The sequence below is a fragment of the Micromys minutus genome (assembly GCF_963924665.1).
Source record: "Micromys minutus genome assembly, chromosome: 1".
In the NCBI taxonomy this organism is placed as follows: domain Eukaryota; kingdom Metazoa; phylum Chordata; class Mammalia; order Rodentia; family Muridae; genus Micromys; species Micromys minutus.
The window spans coordinates 226,045,219-226,062,777 of record NC_137969.1 but is presented as its reverse complement, the minus strand read 5'-3'; the positions used below and the strand labels follow the sequence as shown (position 1 = coordinate 226,062,777).

Sequence of the window (17,559 nt, the reverse complement as noted above, 5' to 3'; positions counted from 1 at the left end):
GTGAAAGATGATATTTTCATGAGATTGGGGATGGAAGAACCATGAACTATTGCTCCCCGTGTTGCTGTGAGGTTATCCATATTATTTTAAAGCCCTACTGTACTTCAGCCATTTCCCATGTCTCCACCATAGAGCCTGTGTGTTCAGAGCAGAGCAAGGAAAGACTATTCATGACTTCCCAGAAAATGGTTATAATCAACTATTCTTATCTTTGTTTATCTCCATCCTTCACCAAAAGGCAAACTCTATAAGGTTTGATGTGAATTATTCTCATTTATGGCTGTACCCCAATCATCAGCACAGTGTCTGGGGCCAAATCGACAAAGAACAGTTGCTTACAAAATGGACTCAATCCAAGAAGCTTTTGGTAAATCCAGAATTAAGACTCACCTTGACCTTGTCTTGGCCTTCTCTTCCTAGCACCATTCCTTGGCTTAGTCTTTATCCTCTGCCTTCTTTTTGGTAGTCTACACTCCAAGCCTGGCTTTTCCACTGCTGTGGGCTGATATCACTTAAATATGTAGCCTCCCAATGATCAAAGCATCCTCGAGCTAAATAACTATAAAATCTATCAGACACAACCTGAGCTTTATAGATGATTCAGGTATTGCCCTGAGAGTACCATGGACTTTCCAGGGTCTCCCATTCACTGAGATACAACTAGGAATTAATCTTTCTTTCTGCCTTCAAATCCAAGGATTTCCATTGCTCCAAGATGCCTCAGGGCATGTAGAACTCCCAGGCTTGTGGGGTGGGGGACCTCTGTATCCAGAAAGACTTATTTTCTTCTCTCTAGGTTCTTGCTCAAAGAATCCCCAAAACTTGGACCCAACATGATGTGTTCCAGAAGCAGACTTCCAAAATTCAGGTGCCTACAGTTCTCCTTAGTAACTGTGATCTTGGTCAGATTGCTTAGCCTTTCTGAGCTCTAATGCACCATCTGTAAAATGGATCTGATAATGCCTTCTTCCCTGGGAAGACTAGGAGAAACGATACTGTAGGAAAAAGCGTCAAGTATTGTTTTCCTCCTTGGATCCAGGCTCTATTGTGTCAGCATTGGAAGACATATCTGTCATACTCTAGACAGAGAAGGGAGTTGAGTGGCTGCATTTCTCAGGGTGCCTTACTTATAGACAAGGACACTACTCAAATGCTGCCCCTCCCCCAAGGTGGGCAGAGGAAACACAGGAAGTGTTGCAATGTGCCTGCACCCAGATGCCACATCAGAGCAAGGGCAGGCTGGCTGCATCTATAACTTTAATGTAAATTGGCTGTGATGCCAGTGCAGGGGCCCAGATTTAGAAGCAGAGCAGGATGACTTTACCAAGACTGGTGACAGGCTCTAAGGTCTGTTCCCATTGGAGAAAGTGGAGGGCGTAGCAGGAGGGAGAATAGCTCAGTCTGGCCTGGTAGCATTGTTTTATTAATGATCTGGACGGGCAGAGGAACCGTGATTTTAATTAAATTTGCCATTGATATTAAAAGATGTCAGGAGCCACTGCTGAGGACACAGAAACCTTGCAGAAGGCCCTAGGAGTTGTGGGGCAGCACATTAGGAAAATAAACCAGAAGACAGACAAGAGGTCATGAGCCGAGCCAGGACATGCATTCTGAGGGAGCAGAATGGGGGCAGAGGGTCACGCTGTGTTGAATAGACCATAGTTTCTTTTTTATTTGAATCTGCTTTGTCCCAGGATGTATTGTGAACAGCTCTTCTTCTACAGCCATCCTAAGGTTTGGGGGAAATGATTTTTTTTCAAATACAAATCAGACCATGTCATTCCCCCGTTTAAAATCCCATCTCTGGCTTTCCTTATCTTAAAATTCCATTTTCTTGGCCTACCATAGAAACCCTGTGATGAATGTACTCTCTCATGCCACTGGCTTCTTCCAGCTCCTCTTCCCCACACTGTATTCTTGTAATCCAAGGCACACAGCAGTCTGCCTCAAGCCTCTGTATCTTTGCCTAGACTTTTCTTTAACTTCAATGTCCTTCCTTCTCCTTCTCCTTCTCCTCCTTCTCCTTCTCCTTCTCCTTCTCCTTCTCCTTCTCCTTCTCCTTCTCCTTCTCCTTCTCCTTCTCCTTCTCCTTCTCCTTCTCCTTCTCCTTCTTCTTCTTCTTCTTCTTCTTCTTCTTCTTCTTCTTCTTCTTCTTCTTCTTCTTTTTCCTCTTCTTCTTCCTCTTCTTCTTCCTCTTCTTCTTCCTCTTCTTCTTCTCCTCCTCCTCCTTCATCTCCTTCTCCTCCCTCTTCCTCTTTCTCCTCTTCCCCTTCTTCTCCTAAAGTTCACTCATGCTTGAAGACCAATTTCAGGATCCTCTCCTTCAGAACTGCCTCTCTGAATCCCAGGCTTAGCACCCTCCCTGAGTATCTGCAGCATTCTGCCCTTATCCCACACTTTGTAGGAAAGCTGTCTATGTTCATGTCTTTCTACTCCTACGCAAGTGTACCTTTGTGGGCAAACACTGTGTCTCATTTTTCATTTTACCCACTAGCATGTAGTGGCAAATCACAGGCTATTGTTAATATTTGTCAAGCTGACTGATGGGAAGAATATTTGGGTGGGTGTCAGGAGCAGGCAGCCAGCATAGCCCTGTAAGCCTGGGGACTCAGAAGATCTGTCAAATGATTACTGTCTTCTATGTGGGAACAATGACACAGTCACATTGCTCCCCAATTCATGTCGATTCTGAGTCCACATCAGACTGGAAGCCGACTTGTGCCATCAATGTACCCATCTACCATTTACCAAACTGGGCTATTTTGGTAAAACTGAGTGGTCAGAATGGTACATTTTATTCAATTTCCCAGCGTGTTTTGGCTATATTAATATTTTTTTGCCTTACACTTTGAGTAAATGATTTTAAAAAGACTGACTTTTCTCCAAAGTATAAAATGAGAGTATTACTAACTATATAGGGTTCTTATAAATACTAAAGGTAGCATAATATATGTAATGTAGTAAATGCTTTTAAATAGCAATTACTATTAATATCTTTTTCCAGTTGAGTCCTATTCCTCAGTGGGTCTTTAAGAGGGGTGAGGAGATACCCTAGCAGATTAGAATCTGTCTCAGTTTGTATTTAGACCTAGACCATAATGTCATTAAAAAAACAGGTGATCACTTTGGCCATTGCATTGGTCACCTTACAGTTTAACAATATCGCAGCCAGAATTTATTTCGTAGGTGGACCAGAAAGAGCTAGTAGGTACTCAAAGTACTTTCCACCTTCAACTCCAAACACTGCTAGCAGCTTACTAGCCAGTTCTGTCTTTTCCTTTTGTTCTTGCCTCCAGCGTGTTTTCTCAAGAAACCATCCTCTGGTTCTGGCCCAGGGTATTTATTCTCCATAAAAACCCGGCACTACAGTGTGTAGATTTATGTTAAGGCAATACATGATTGGACAGGGAGAGGAGGTGGGAAAAGGGAGAGGAAAGAGAAGGGGAGGAGTCGGGGAGTAAAACAGAAGAGGAGGAGTCAGAGGAGGAGAGGAAGGGGAGTAAAGACCTGGGACAGGAGGATGGTTAAGGACAAGTGAGAAGGGATCTCCTAGGAGGGGAATAGAGAGTGTAGTGGTACACTTGTCCAAAATAGACGTTGAGTTGTGTTTTCATTGATTGGGTTTATTTGGGTTGAAGAGGAAAATGCAACAAATTATCGATTTGGTTGAAAAGGATATTACAAGGATATCACAGGAACAGTGTATCTACAGGGCCCTCTTAAGTCTCTGGCTGCATTCTTAGAGTAAGAGTCCTTGCTCTTGTCCTGTTTATCAGGAAAACTACCACTATGATGCCCCGTGTCCTTTCTCACCTGGGGATGCCACCTTCTGTCACTGTGAGCTATTGATTCAAAATCTGCTTCTGCTCCATCTCCTCCTGCAAGGGGATGAGAATCCACTTAGTCAGGAGTTTTGAAAGTAGAGGCAAGAAACCAAGATCCTCCTTTGTCCACATTTCCTAAGGGTGAATGAATGAGTGTCAGACTTGTGACTGGATCTCTGGGTACATTACAGAGCCCCAAGATCATTTTAAACTTTTGAATTGTGATGCTGAACATCTTCAAGCACTCTGCTCTTCCATGGTCCTTCATGACCCTTTATCCTCTGAGTGATGTCAAAGGCAGAGGCCTAAGTCACTGTTATGCGGACCAGTTTCTGGACTAGTGTGAGCCAGGCTGCTGTCCTGAGCACTATAAAGAGGCGTTAATCCATAGCTCCTTGGAAGGAAGACCTTTGTAGTTAATACTATGCACTGGATACTGAGTGTGAGTTTTAGAATTTTAAAGAGAACCTATGCAACCTCTAAAGTTGAATAACTATTTGTCTATGAGACCTTTATATATTCTAAAAGAAACTAGCTATAACTTAGATCATAAAATAGTTTTTGAAGAAGGCTGGTTGATCTCTCAGGAAGCTTTCTTTCTTTATTTTTTTGGTAGCTATATTTACTAATTTCAAAAGCACACATTTACTAAACGCTGCTTAATGCCTACTTAAGATTTCACAGTAAATAAGAGAGACACAAACCCTGTTCTTATGTCATCTCAGCTTAATGCATAAGACACAATTCATCTAATAAAAAAAAAATAAAATTTCAAAGTATCTAAAATGTCATAGAGTGAAAGAATCCAGTGAGAGTAAATAACGGGGAGGGGGGAAACCCACCGTTTTTATCAGTGAGAGGAAGTTATTGCTTGTTTCAGAAAGTGACACTGGTTGATACAGGGCTTTGCTGTGATTGGAAAGCACAAAGAACAAACTCTCCTTTCAAGTATGAATAATGGCATGGGCCAAAGTTCTGAGGTGGAAGCTAGCTTGTCTAATCAGGGTGAAAGGAAGGGAGGACATTGTTAAAGTGTACTGGGAGAGTGACAGGGGTGAACCTGGAAGAAAATAAAAGAGATGGCTCCTGCAAGGTCTGGCTGGTCACAGCAGTGAGTCACGGATTTATATCAAGAGCAAGAAAAAAAAAAGACAATGAAAGAGTTTCAACTAGGGAGTGATATGCTTAGATCTGTTTGTTTGTTTGTCTGTTTTTTGTGGGGTTGTTTGTTATTGTTTGGTTGGGGTTTTTTGTTTTGTTGGTTTATTTTTTTATTTATATTACTATGGCTGACGGGGAATATTGCTCAGGATAGAGTACTTGTTCAGCATGTGTGGAGTCCCAGAATTACAATATTACTACAGCTGAGCAAGGAAGGCAGAATTGGGATTTAGTCTCTGGCAAGAGTTAGAGGCTATTGCAGCAGGTCCATGGGATGAGCAGCGGCGGTGGCTTGGACCGTGATGGTGGTGGTTAAGATCGGGAAGAAAGTTGATAGGACTTAGTGGTTACAGAGCAGAACAGACAGGAATGTATGCAGACTAACACCTGGTATCTCTCACAAATAACTGGTAGACGAAGGTGGGGGGGCACTGCTTTTAGAAATGAGAATCAGTGTAAAAAGAACAGCCAATGGGGGACAGTAGAGACCTTGACACCTTTAAGGTACTGCACAAACAGAAGTCCATGGCCCTGTATTACTAGTTACACCTCATAGGATTCCAGTGAAAGGGAAAGTGGCTGCTTGCTTATAAAAAAGAAAAAAGAAAGAAAAAAAAGAAAAGAAAAGAAAAAGAAGAAAAAAAGATTGCTTGGTTGTTTGCATTCCTATTCTGAGTGAGCGAGTGAGTAAGTGAAAGGTCGTAGCCTCAAATGGTCAGAAGCTCATGTCCTCAGCTGAAAATACTGCGTGTCCTTCTGGTCCCTTCCCTGCCCAGTCACCGCTTAGTGCTTTAAGTCCGACTAATGAAACTGTATGTCATTCCCAGATTCACCGCCTCTTTAAAAAACTGTACATGAAACCAATTTCCGTGTTTTATTTGTAACAATTTCTACTTCCTGGCCCCTTCCATGTTTTCATGTGGAGTTCAGTGGTCGAATGATCACCATACTCACAGCATGTTCTAAACAGGGTCTAACAGGAGGACAAAAGGCACAGTGGACAGTGTCTGAAGCGCCCATTGCAACATTCACGGTAAAATCAGTTTTATTATTATTTTTTACAGAAAACCTCAGAACTCCTGGCTGCCTCCAGAAGTTTTGTATTTGAGGAAGCTTTTACCCACAAGAGCTCAGTCACACCCAGAGCAAGGTGTGCTATACCAGGGACCAGCCCATGAATAGCATGCTCAATTCAGCATATAATGCAAACCTGAGTTGTGCAAGGTTCTTGAATATGAACGCAGGGCAAGGAAGACTGAAATTTCTAGAAACAAGGAATATGGGGAATAAGTATCTCCTTTAAGTTGATTGTAGGGACAAGTGGAGCTACAACTCAGGACTAGGAGGTATCACTTGGATTTCCATCTGTAGTCTGGCCAGCTATTTCAAACCATTCTTCAACTGAATCTCCACCAGATGGTTTTTGAGGACAGAGAAGCTATTTGTGTCTCCCATTGACATCTATTTTCCAAGTGAGAGACGGCCCCATATGTCAGTGCCATATGTCAATCGAGGTGAATCATCCATTTCTGTTGGTGGGAACCTGCCAATTGTTGCCCCTATATTTTCCCTCATGCCTTTTCCTGCCTCTCTGACTGTTTTCTAGGTCTCAGGCCTGTTGGGAGGACCATTGGCGCTGTGGTGGAACCAGAACCTAAGTCTTGTGTATGGCGTGGTTACGGCTGCAGCCTCTCACCTCTGCCTTCCTCCATTTTGGGCTGGTTACTTTTGTGCTCTTCCTGAATGGTCTTCGAGCAGAGGCTGGTGACTCAGGGAATGTGCCCAGTGCAGGGCAGAACAATGAGTCCTGTTCAGGGTCATCGGACTGCAAGGAGGGTGTCATCTTGCCAATCTGGTATCCGGAGAACCCTTCTCTTGGGGACAAGATTGCCAGGGTCATTGTCTATTTTGTGGCCCTGATATACATGTTTCTTGGAGTGTCTATCATTGCTGACCGATTCATGGCATCTATTGAAGTCATTACCTCCCAAGAGAGGGAAGTGACAATCAAGAAGCCCAATGGGGAGACCAGCACAACTACAGTTCGGGTATGGAATGAAACTGTCTCCAACCTGACTCTGATGGCCCTGGGCTCTTCTGCTCCAGAGATTCTCCTGTCTTTAATTGAGGTGTGTGGTCACGGGTTCATTGCTGGGGATCTGGGACCATCTACCATCGTTGGCAGTGCAGCCTTCAACATGTTCATCATCATTGGCATCTGTGTCTATGTGATCCCAGATGGGGAGACTCGCAAGATCAAGCACCTTCGAGTCTTCTTTGTCACGGCTGCTTGGAGCATCTTTGCCTATATTTGGCTCTATATGATCCTGGCAGTCTTCTCTCCTGGTGTGGTCCAGGTTTGGGAAGGCCTCCTTACTCTCTTCTTCTTTCCAGTGTGTGTCCTGCTGGCGTGGTTAGCAGATAAGCGACTGCTCTTCTACAAATACATGCACAAAAAATACCGCACAGATAAACACCGAGGAATTATCATTGAGACAGAGGGTGACCACCCTAAGGGCATTGAGATGGATGGGAAAATGATGAATTCTCACTTCCTAGATGGGAATCTTATACCCTTGGAAGGAAAGGAGGTAGATGAATCTCGCAGGGAAATGATCCGGATTCTCAAGGATCTGAAGCAAAAACATCCAGAAAAGGACTTAGATCAGCTGGTGGAGATGGCCAATTACTATGCTCTTTCCCACCAACAGAAGAGCCGTGCTTTCTACCGCATTCAAGCCACCCGGATGATGACTGGTGCAGGCAATATCCTTAAGAAGCATGCAGCAGAGCAAGCCAAGAAGACCTCCAGCATGAGCGAGGTGCATACTGAGGAGCCCGAGGACTTTGCCTCTAAGGTCTTCTTTGACCCATGTTCTTACCAGTGCCTGGAGAACTGTGGAGCTGTCATCCTGACTGTGGTGAGGAAAGGGGGAGATATATCCAAAACCATGTACGTGGACTACAAAACAGAGGATGGCTCCGCCAATGCAGGGGCTGACTATGAGTTCACAGAAGGCACTGTGGTTCTGAAGCCAGGAGAGACCCAGAAGGAGTTCTCTGTGGGCATCATCGATGATGACATTTTTGAGGAGGATGAACACTTTTTTGTGAGGCTGAGCAATGTTCGTGTAGAAGAGGAGCAGCTGGAGGAGGGGATGCCCCCAGCAATACTCAATAGTCTTCCTTTGCCGAGGGCTGTCCTGGCCTCCCCTTGTGTGGCCACAGTAACCATCTTGGATGATGACCATGCAGGAATTTTCACTTTTGAATGTGACACCATTCATATCAGTGAAAGTATTGGTGTTATGGAAGTCAAGGTTTTGAGGACATCAGGTGCCCGGGGCACAGTCATCGTCCCTTTTAGGACAGTAGAAGGGACAGCCAAGGGTGGTGGTGAGGACTTTGAAGATGCATATGGGGAGCTGGAGTTCAAGAATGATGAAACAGTGTAAGTAACTTTTCTGTATTTCCTTCCTCCATAGGCCGTCTCACGTCATCTCTCTGTGTTTCAGTTCTACTCCTTACAGTGCTTCCTTGTATTCCTGTTAATCTCAGACTTTGCTTTCATCACAGGTATGAGGGATCAGCAGACACTACTGGACAGGTCCTGCTTCCAAGCCCTCCTTCAGTTTTCTCTTTCTCATTTGTTTCTGGACGCTTTGTTCAGATCTAAGGACACAGTGTGTCTTGTCCATTGAAATTCAAAATGATGGACAGTAAAAGGTGTGAGGTGTCAGAAGGTTTTGTAAGATCTTGAAGAATGCTTGTAATCAAACAAGAGCTGGGAAACACACAGACTTCTCCTTCATCCCTCTTCCAAACCAAAAGTTAAGAGTTTAGAAACTTACCATTCCAGGACAATAATGGTCTGGTCATCATATCCTTAAGAAAGCAATTGGCATTGGTTTATTTCCCCTTAACACCACATTGCAGTTGTGTTATGTAGCCCAGATCCCAGACACTACTCTTTCCATTTGGAGATTGGAAAAATTGATTGAAACTTGGCAATGTCTTTAAATATACTATTTTGTGGAATAAGGCTTGTTTAACCTGAATGAGGCAAATCAATATGACCAGAGTACTGCAAGTGTCATAGAGAAGGAGAACTCTGAGGACCACTGTCTTTTGCCTCTTTGCTTAAGTACAAGCTCTAACTTTTTGCAATGAGGGAGATTTTGTGGGAGAAAATAAATCTTCTGTCCCACGGTTTAGAGCTGCTCTGAACTGTTTCAACATTTGTTGCTCCATTCAGCCCATCAGAACCCAAGAGACTATGCTTTAGCTACCTCTCCTCACTGATCCTTCTTGCAAATGGGCATTCTGTCCTCGGTTTGTAGAGGAAACAGAAGGGAAGGGAGAGAAGGAATTCCTGGAAAGGGGGTTGGGGACCGTCCATAGGCCCCAGGAAAAGTGCTATTGAAGCATTTCTTCTTGGGTCCAGCCATGGAACAGCACTCTGAAAGTCTTAGTTCTACTGGAAACAGCTGGATGACCCAAAAGATTCTGTTACTGTATTTTTCAATCTTTTCTGACTTTGGACACGTTACTTAGTAACTCTGAAAGGAAACCCTCTCATATAAAGAGTAAAAATAGCCACACTTTTCTTGCCTGGAGGCAGGGTGAGATTATTATCTGATCTAAAATCTTCTAAACCAAAATGTAAGCATTGAGTGTGAGTCCTCTTCTCACTTGCTAAAAGAATAGAGTGGGGGTACTGCCTCCGGAAGGGAAACAGCTGTTGACAAATTGATTTGTTAGAAGACTGTTTAGTCATTTTTTTTCTGGGAAGAATGATCATTTGTTAGCATAACTAAGACCTCATACCTTCCAGAGAATACTAGCTATTTCTATATGCTCTAGGGGAAGTACTCATGCATACAGATAAAGCAAGGCTCTCACTGGGAAGATGAACTGAGTGAAATTTCACACATGTTTATGGTAATATTGGCATGCGAGTATTTATTTTCAGGCATTAGATGATGTCAAATCTACACAATCTCCTGTAATTGGCTATATTTAGGAAAATTCCCATTCAATATTTACCCTCCAGTATCTTGAAAAATTAGCTTGGATTAGGTCAAAAATTGGTCCCCAATTTCTTTATTTTCCTCATGATCTGTTATCTACCTAGGGTCTCTGAGTATACTTTCTCAAACTCACTTTCTCTTTCTCTCTCTCTCTCTCTCTCTCTCTCTCTCTCTCTCTCTCTCTCTCGCTCTCTCTCTCTCTCGCTCTCTCCTTCTCTCTCCCTTCCCCCCTGTGTGTGTACGAGCGCACGCGCGTGTGCTCATACATTTGTGTACATGTGCATGTGTGTATACATGCATGTGAACATGTGCATTGGCAAGCAAGTTTAATGTTTCTATCTATCCCTTGGCACCACTGTTTGACTTCAGTATGGTTTAATGCTTTAGACTTCCTTTACTGCAGAATAGCAAGCCCAAAACCTGTTAGTCTGGCTTTAAACTGTATATAACCAGACAACAGTACTGTGTAACAGAAGAACCATGAACTTCGAGTACTTTTGGTTCAAAGTCTAGCTTCTCTGTTGACTCAACCACACGAGTAAGGAAAACTTTATTACCTGTGATGTAATCTCTCCACTGGTAAAACAGGAGTAATAGTTTTCTTACAGAACTTAGTGTGATACTTGAAGATGTTCTGGTTTCATGGTGTGTGCAGTAAACAGGGTTGGTAGCTGCAGTACAGTGATTGAACAGTATTTTCAGGAGACACTATTGTTGAAGATCAGGTTACTTAGATCTCTGTGTGACTGTAATTAATGAGAGCATGCTAGTTTATGGTCACTACAAAGAGTCCTCACCTATACTTAGGAAATATTAGAACTGGACAGGGCCTTCTGCCTTCTAGAACACTTGTTCCTTAAACATTATTATTGGAAGTACATGTCAGGGTTGAGCATTTCCCACAAACCCCTGCTGCTGCTGCCCTCCAACTTACAGGTAAAGAATATGAAGGTCTTGACCAAACCACAAAAGCAGCTTTTTAAATAACTTGCTTAATTGAGTCAAAAATGGACACTTTCCAATTCCAGCTTTTTCAAATCCAACATAGCAACAACTCAGTTCCTAACAAGGCTTTCTACTTGCAAAGAAAGTACTTGGACAGGAGCTGACTGATCTTAGGAAGAATTATTTTCCCAGTACATATTAAGCCTGGTGATATTGGACCTTTTGTGTTGACTACAGTCATGCAGGGACTACCAAGTTACATGCTCTATCAGGAATACTGGAACTGCGAAGATGGTCTCATGAGTAAGCATGCTTGCTGTGCCAGTGTGAGGATCTGAGTTTGAGGCCCTAGAACACAGAATATGAATGTATAGTGTGAGCATCTGTAATCCCAGGATTCCCAAATCCCTGAAAGTGGGCAGGGCAGCTAGCCTGACATATGCAGTTGAAAAACAATAGAGGGGTCCTATCTCAGACAAGGTAGAAGATGATGATAACCAAGATTGTCTCCTGACTTCCACACATGTGCCATAGCACATGCACTCCTACATTCACACATGTGAATGCATGTGTGTACATACTAGGTCCATGAGTGTATCCTGTTTACTTCTTTAAGGCATTTGTAGCATCATGGTATGATGGAGAATTCTGAACCTTGAAGTCTGACAAATGGATATGAATCCACCCCTCACTAGTAGTATAGCATTGTGGAGTCACATCATCTCTGCATGGGTCCTAGAGATTTTGCTGTTGTTATTGTCGAAACAATAGAATTAACAGTATTATCTATCTACCTGCAAGATAACCCAAAGTACAAAATTTGAACAGAAAAAAAAATACCTTTAACACAGTGCCTTTTCCTAGAAGGCATCCAGTCATTCTACAAATGTTTACTAAATGTTTGTTATGTGTTAATACACTGGTAGGCACTGAGGATAGAGAAATAAGACAGGATGGAATGTCATCTATCCAGGATCTCACTCTCAGGAAGAGAGGATCAACATGTACACACAAACACAGACACATGGGAGAATGGTAGGTTTGAGAAAGAGTTAATAATGGGGAAATGAGAGTTTCCTACTGCGTTTGAGACACCACTCAGGTGTTAAGGGACCTTCATTAAGGACATAGTATCTATGGAAGTGGGATTGGTTGGTATATGACAATATTACACCCGTATTACAAAGAACCCTTGACATTTTGTGATAGATACTACTGATATATTCATGACACAGGAGAACCCCAGTTGTATGCCTATCCCTATAGAATTCTATAAAACATGTGAGTCCACAGCAAACAGTAACCAAACGTCTTGGAGATACGAGTTTTGCCTGCATGCTAATTTCACTCATTAAACAAGTGACTGGCTCTTATATATCTCAGGCTCACACACGCTTCTGTAAAATAACAGCTTGTTCCAACTCACAGACCTTTGCTGGGGGCAGGATTCCTCTGGGAATAGTCAAATGAGCAAATAGCAGGATCTACTATAATTGAATAGCAAAGATCTCCTTCGAGGAAGAACACAGCATTGGCTGTGCTGTACATGTTCCAACCAAATTATATGTTAAAGATGGAAGATGTTTGACCTCTCATTTTACAAATTATAAAGCTGAACTCAAAGAGTGAAAGCAGTTCCCAATATCACATCAGATATGACAAAAAAAATTGCATTAGATGTGGTAGAAAGCCAGGGATGGAGAGGATGTTAGGAGCTGATGGGTTAATGTCCCCTTCTGTTTTGGGCATCTGTGTTTTATTTTCACTCACCAGTAAAACGTTAGCTTTAGGAAGAATATGACAATTTGGATGTGAAAGCTGTTTTGAGAGTGCAAACCTTGGGGTATTATGTGACTAATGTCTTGACTAGTAATAATAATGTAGCACAGATGATTTTTAATCTCTCAGCTCACCTTGTCACTGTTCAGGGAGTTAGATCCTGAGCCACTGGAGTTTTTGTGTTTTAATAAAAGCTTGTCTTCTCTGGACTCCTCTGACTCCTAAGGTCAAAGTTTCTTCACTCATTCCCAAAAATAAAGGCAAGGGACGCTAAACAAAGCCGGGCCAGTGTGAGTGAGGATTCTTCTTGGCCTAATCTTCCCTTCCCTAGAGGCTTACTGTATGGTGTGTATGTGCACACCTTGGTCTAAGTTTTCCCCGGGGCTTGTGAGGAAGGCAACAGACTGATTATTCAAGATATTCTTTTCCTCTGAGTTTTTTTTTTTTTTTAATGAGGAATTAAGCTGCACTTCCCAATACAGTCTAAAGTCCTGGCACAAAGCCAGAGTATGTACTTGAGAGCTGAATATAGGCTGATCCTCAAGTATAGAAAGCCTCACATTCATAGATTCTATGTCATTGAAGAGCTTTGTGCAAGAACCGAATGCTTTGAGGATTTCACCAACTAACATCACATAGATATTCCCAGGTAGCTCCATAGTCTTCATTCATAGGAGTGAAATAGATTCTATACCTTTGAAGAGCTTTGTGCAAGAACCGAATGCTTTGAGGATCTTGCCAACTAACATTGCACAAATATCCTCAGGTAGGAGGCCATTCAAAGGAGTTATATTCCTACCTCCACCACATACAAGGAAGAAGTCGGCAATATGAACGTGGGGAGAGAAAAGAACCAGCAGAAGTTTGGAAAAGGATTGAGAGATGGCTCTGGACAGACAGATCTGGGCAAAATACAATCATGAGCTATGTGTAGGAAAATATCACTGTGAAACCCCTTATTTTATTTGCTAATATAAACAAACATACCCCAAAAAGAAGTATTTAAAGCTAAAAAGTAAATCTTACTTATTCTGGAAATGTTTTTCTCAAACCATGATGATCAGTCTGTACTGGTATACATTTGAGGTCAGCCATTGCTTGGCACCCTCCCTCGCACAAGTCAGTGCCTGTAGCTACATACTGAGTAATCTGCTCTTGCATGAACATGGTCCAATTGCCAGTTCTATCAAACCCCTAAAGAAGCACTTACTCATGATCCGGACGGTGCCGCAGCGCGTCCTTGAGTTGGCTCTCTCTAGGTGTCATCTTGACAGTAACTTAATACACCAACTATGGAACATTTGGCTGTAGAACAGACTACTGCCCTCTCTCTCTAGCTGTCCAATTCCCCCAGACGTGTTGGTCTTGATTTGTCTTCTTTGTAAGTTTCCCCTTGTGTATCCCTTGTGACATTCACTGGGCCCACTATTGTTCCTAACCTTCTGGGTTGTGGTGACGCAGAAGTAGTGCTGTCACCAGCATGACAGCTACCTCAGCAAGTATCGCCTTGGCTGTCGACATTCACACTGGTTCACTTTGCTTCCTTCTGGGATATTAATCTGCATTTGTAGGCTACTTTCTTATGCTTGTTCTTTCCAATAAGCTTCCCCTTCAACAGCCATTCTTTCTTGGTTGAGTCTGCTCCAGGGTTAGTTAGACACCTCTGCTGTGGTGTCTCTGAACCCAACACCTTCCCCAGGAACACCTTCAGTCCCTGTGCTCTTCCAACCTGGTCTCACGTTCCATGCTCCCCTCCTTCTGAGTGTGGGCCTCCTCACTAGGTTTCCTTCTGTCCCCTCTCTGATCTATGACTTTGAGTCAGGCAGAAGGAGCTGGAAAAATACTCCTTTAAAAAGCCTGTCGCGTGGACGGTGACACTGCTTGATAGCTCCTGGAAGATGGATGTCTCCCAGGAAACAAAGCCCTTGTGATGGGACACCATCCTCCTTTACCACAAAAGATTTGCTTGTCTCTAGGTGAGACAGAAAGATTTAATCATAAAGATCCAGGAGAGATGAAAGCCAGCATCAGAACGCCATCAGAAAGGGACTGAGCAGTGACAAGGATGGCCTTCTCATCCTGATGTATTTCCCTCCTGAGCCTGAGGCCTCAGTCTCCCAGCATCTGCTTTTTGCCACCGTGGCAATTGCATTTATTTCTTCCAGCCTGCTATAGAACCTGACAGATCAACAGTTTTCTGTCCAGGTGTACTTGCAGCCCTCTCCCCCAACCTGGACAGCTCTTCCCAGTCTTAATGGTCAAGTTCTCTAGAGTGGGCTGATCTTGCTGTTGTTGTTGTGATATGTTGCTTTGTTTTAAATCTGACCATGTAAAAGGCTCCTGGAATTTGTTCTCAAGTCCTTTTTCCCCACCCCCACCCCAGTTAACCTCTATAACTGGATAATAGAGTGGAGATATGAAGTTGCATGAGAATTCCACAATAAGTGATCTAAACATTTGTATCAACAGGATGTGGGCAGTGCCATTTAGAAGGGAGTCTCAGGCAAGACTCCCTGTCCTCTCTAAACTGGAACAGTGTGGAAGGTCTGTAGCAGAACATTGGTGTCACAGTGATTTAGTGTCACAGTGGTCTATGCTGCACCAGCTGACTAGAAGAAGGGTTGCTCTCCAGACCTAAGTAATGTCTCCCACTGACAGCAGATGTCAGAGCTAGACTTAAGCTGGCCAGAACAACAGTGACCATTCCTAGTGTACAATGCTAAGTGATAGAGTCTTCAAGGCTGCCAGGGTCACTTGTCCCCTTACTGATCTGCCCTCTCTGGGAGAACTCTATCTTGTTTTCAGTTACATTATGTGGGTCTGAGTCACCTCAAAAGCCCTTCTCCGGTCTGAGTTTTCAATGCTGCTGGTGTTTCAGACCAAGCCAGAGTGTTTCGATGCTTCCCCCAGCAGTCAAGAATAGAGTGACAGTTCTCTACCAGCCCCTTTCTCTGCACTTGATCTCTGCTGGACCAGCTGGACAGCAGCATTCAGCTGTCCTTCTTTATTCATGGAGCTGGAACGTGAGGTCTTTCCAGGAACCCTTGGGATCTATTCTCCACAAGTGGCACAATGTGCGTTTATACCAGGTGTTCAGAGATGTGGAAAATAGGTCCCTCCTTAGCGTCACCTCTGGACGATTAGTAGTGGCTGTCCCGGTGGGCTGTGCTAAGATCTGTAAGATGATACCTGTGCTCAACTTTAGAGATGAGAGGAAAGGCCACACAGGCCAGTCCTGTGCAAGCAGTAGAAAAAACTCATGTCATAGATCAAGTAGGACCCTAAATGACTAGTTGTTTTTCTCCATGCTAGGAGAATCTCTCTCTCTCTCTCTCCCTCTCTCCCTCTCTCTCTCTCTCTCTCTCTCTCTCTCTCATTCATCCTTCATAACACAGAACTTTCTATTCATTTTGGAAATCCACAGAAGCTTGAGTTCCTGTTGGACACCTGAAGCATGTAGCTTTAAAAAAAATACTAGAATCTTCTAGATCCCCTTCTAGTTCACCAGGTTTCATAAACTAGACCAATGTTTGCTAAATTACTTCCATCAAAGTTCTTTTTTTAAACCATCTGCCATTTTTTTTCTGCGCAATCTGTGTTCTAGGATATTCTAAGCTAGTAAGTAGTGATTATCATTTTATGCAAGAGAGCAAAACACAACTGGTGCTCCTGCGATGAGCTAAAAGCAGAGAGAAAGGACATTTTAATGAACGCTTGTGGACTATTGGATCTACAGTGTCTACCCTGGGGGCTGCGAGAGGATGCAATGGATGCAGCCACGTGCTGACTGTGAGAGGGATCAAAGATGGCAACGTTTTGCCAATACTAGGTGCTCTGATGTCATAACCCCACAGAGAGATCAGAATGCGCTAGAGAAAGTGGGAGCATTGTTGGTTCCTGGGTCTTGCTAGGGAAACTTATTAGTGCTCCTGCTGCTGTGTTTATGCAGCAAAAGTTGATGCACACATGTTGTTTGTATAACAACATAAAAGTCCACTTTAAAAAAAAAACAAGGATTTTGCGGTATCTTTTAGGTGACCATTTGCTTTGTTGAGGTTAGCTAATTTGCCCCAGAGCACAGGCTTTTTTAAAGGTTAAGTTCAAAACCTGCATCTTCTGATTCTGAACGCATCTTCCTTCAATTGTAGGACATATCTTAATAAGGAACCAGCTTAAAAGGAAAAAAAAAAAACACTTTTCCTTTATCTCACATAGAGGAAGCTAAGAGTGTGCCCCCCCAGTGCTGTGTGTGTGTGTTACTGTTGTCTGTTGCATGTATGTGAGTGTGCAAGTGTGTGTATGCTGACACAAGAGCAAGTCTCCAGTCTTTCTCTACTGCTCTCCACTTTGTTCCCTTGAGGCAGGATCTCTCACCAAACCGAGACCTCACCATTCTGACGAGGCTGACTGGTCAGCACACACCTGGGATCCATCTCTCTCTGTAGCCTTCCACTGATGCTGGGGTTACAGACATGCCAAGCATTTTGTGTGGTTGCTGGGGAGTTAAAACTCACCTCTTCCTGCTTGCAAAGAAAACCGGCTAACCTACTGAGCTATCTCCTCAGCCTCTCACTTTCTTAGTAGCCAGAGTTGCTGGATACCTAAAACAACATCAGGGTGGGAACAGTTCTAACATGGTGAGCAGGTAATCAGACCACATTTCAAGCTATATCACTGAACTTCGGTAATAATAATAATAATAATAATAATAATAATAATAATAATAATAAAATAACAGTGTGGTTTTGGCACCAAAACAGACATGTACACTGATGGCTTATTTTCCTTTTAATTCTGGGGCAACTGGACCTAGGGAATTA

General features: G+C 43.1%; 1 protein-coding gene across 4 annotated transcripts in view; it reads left to right on the top strand.

Annotated features, from left to right (window-relative positions):
- The window catches only part of SLC8A3 (solute carrier family 8 member A3), a 124,410-nt gene that overhangs the window by 10,752 nt on the left and 96,099 nt on the right, over positions 1-17,559 (top strand). For all 4 annotated transcript variants that reach the window (XM_080932333.1, XM_080932332.1, XM_080932331.1 and 1 more), the window contains exon 2: positions 6,592-8,436. In XM_080932333.1, the coding sequence (XP_080788459.1) occupies positions 6,653-8,436 (1,784 nt within the window). In that variant the 5' untranslated portion in view covers positions 6,592-6,652. The remainder of the gene's footprint in view (positions 1-6,591; positions 8,437-17,559) is intronic.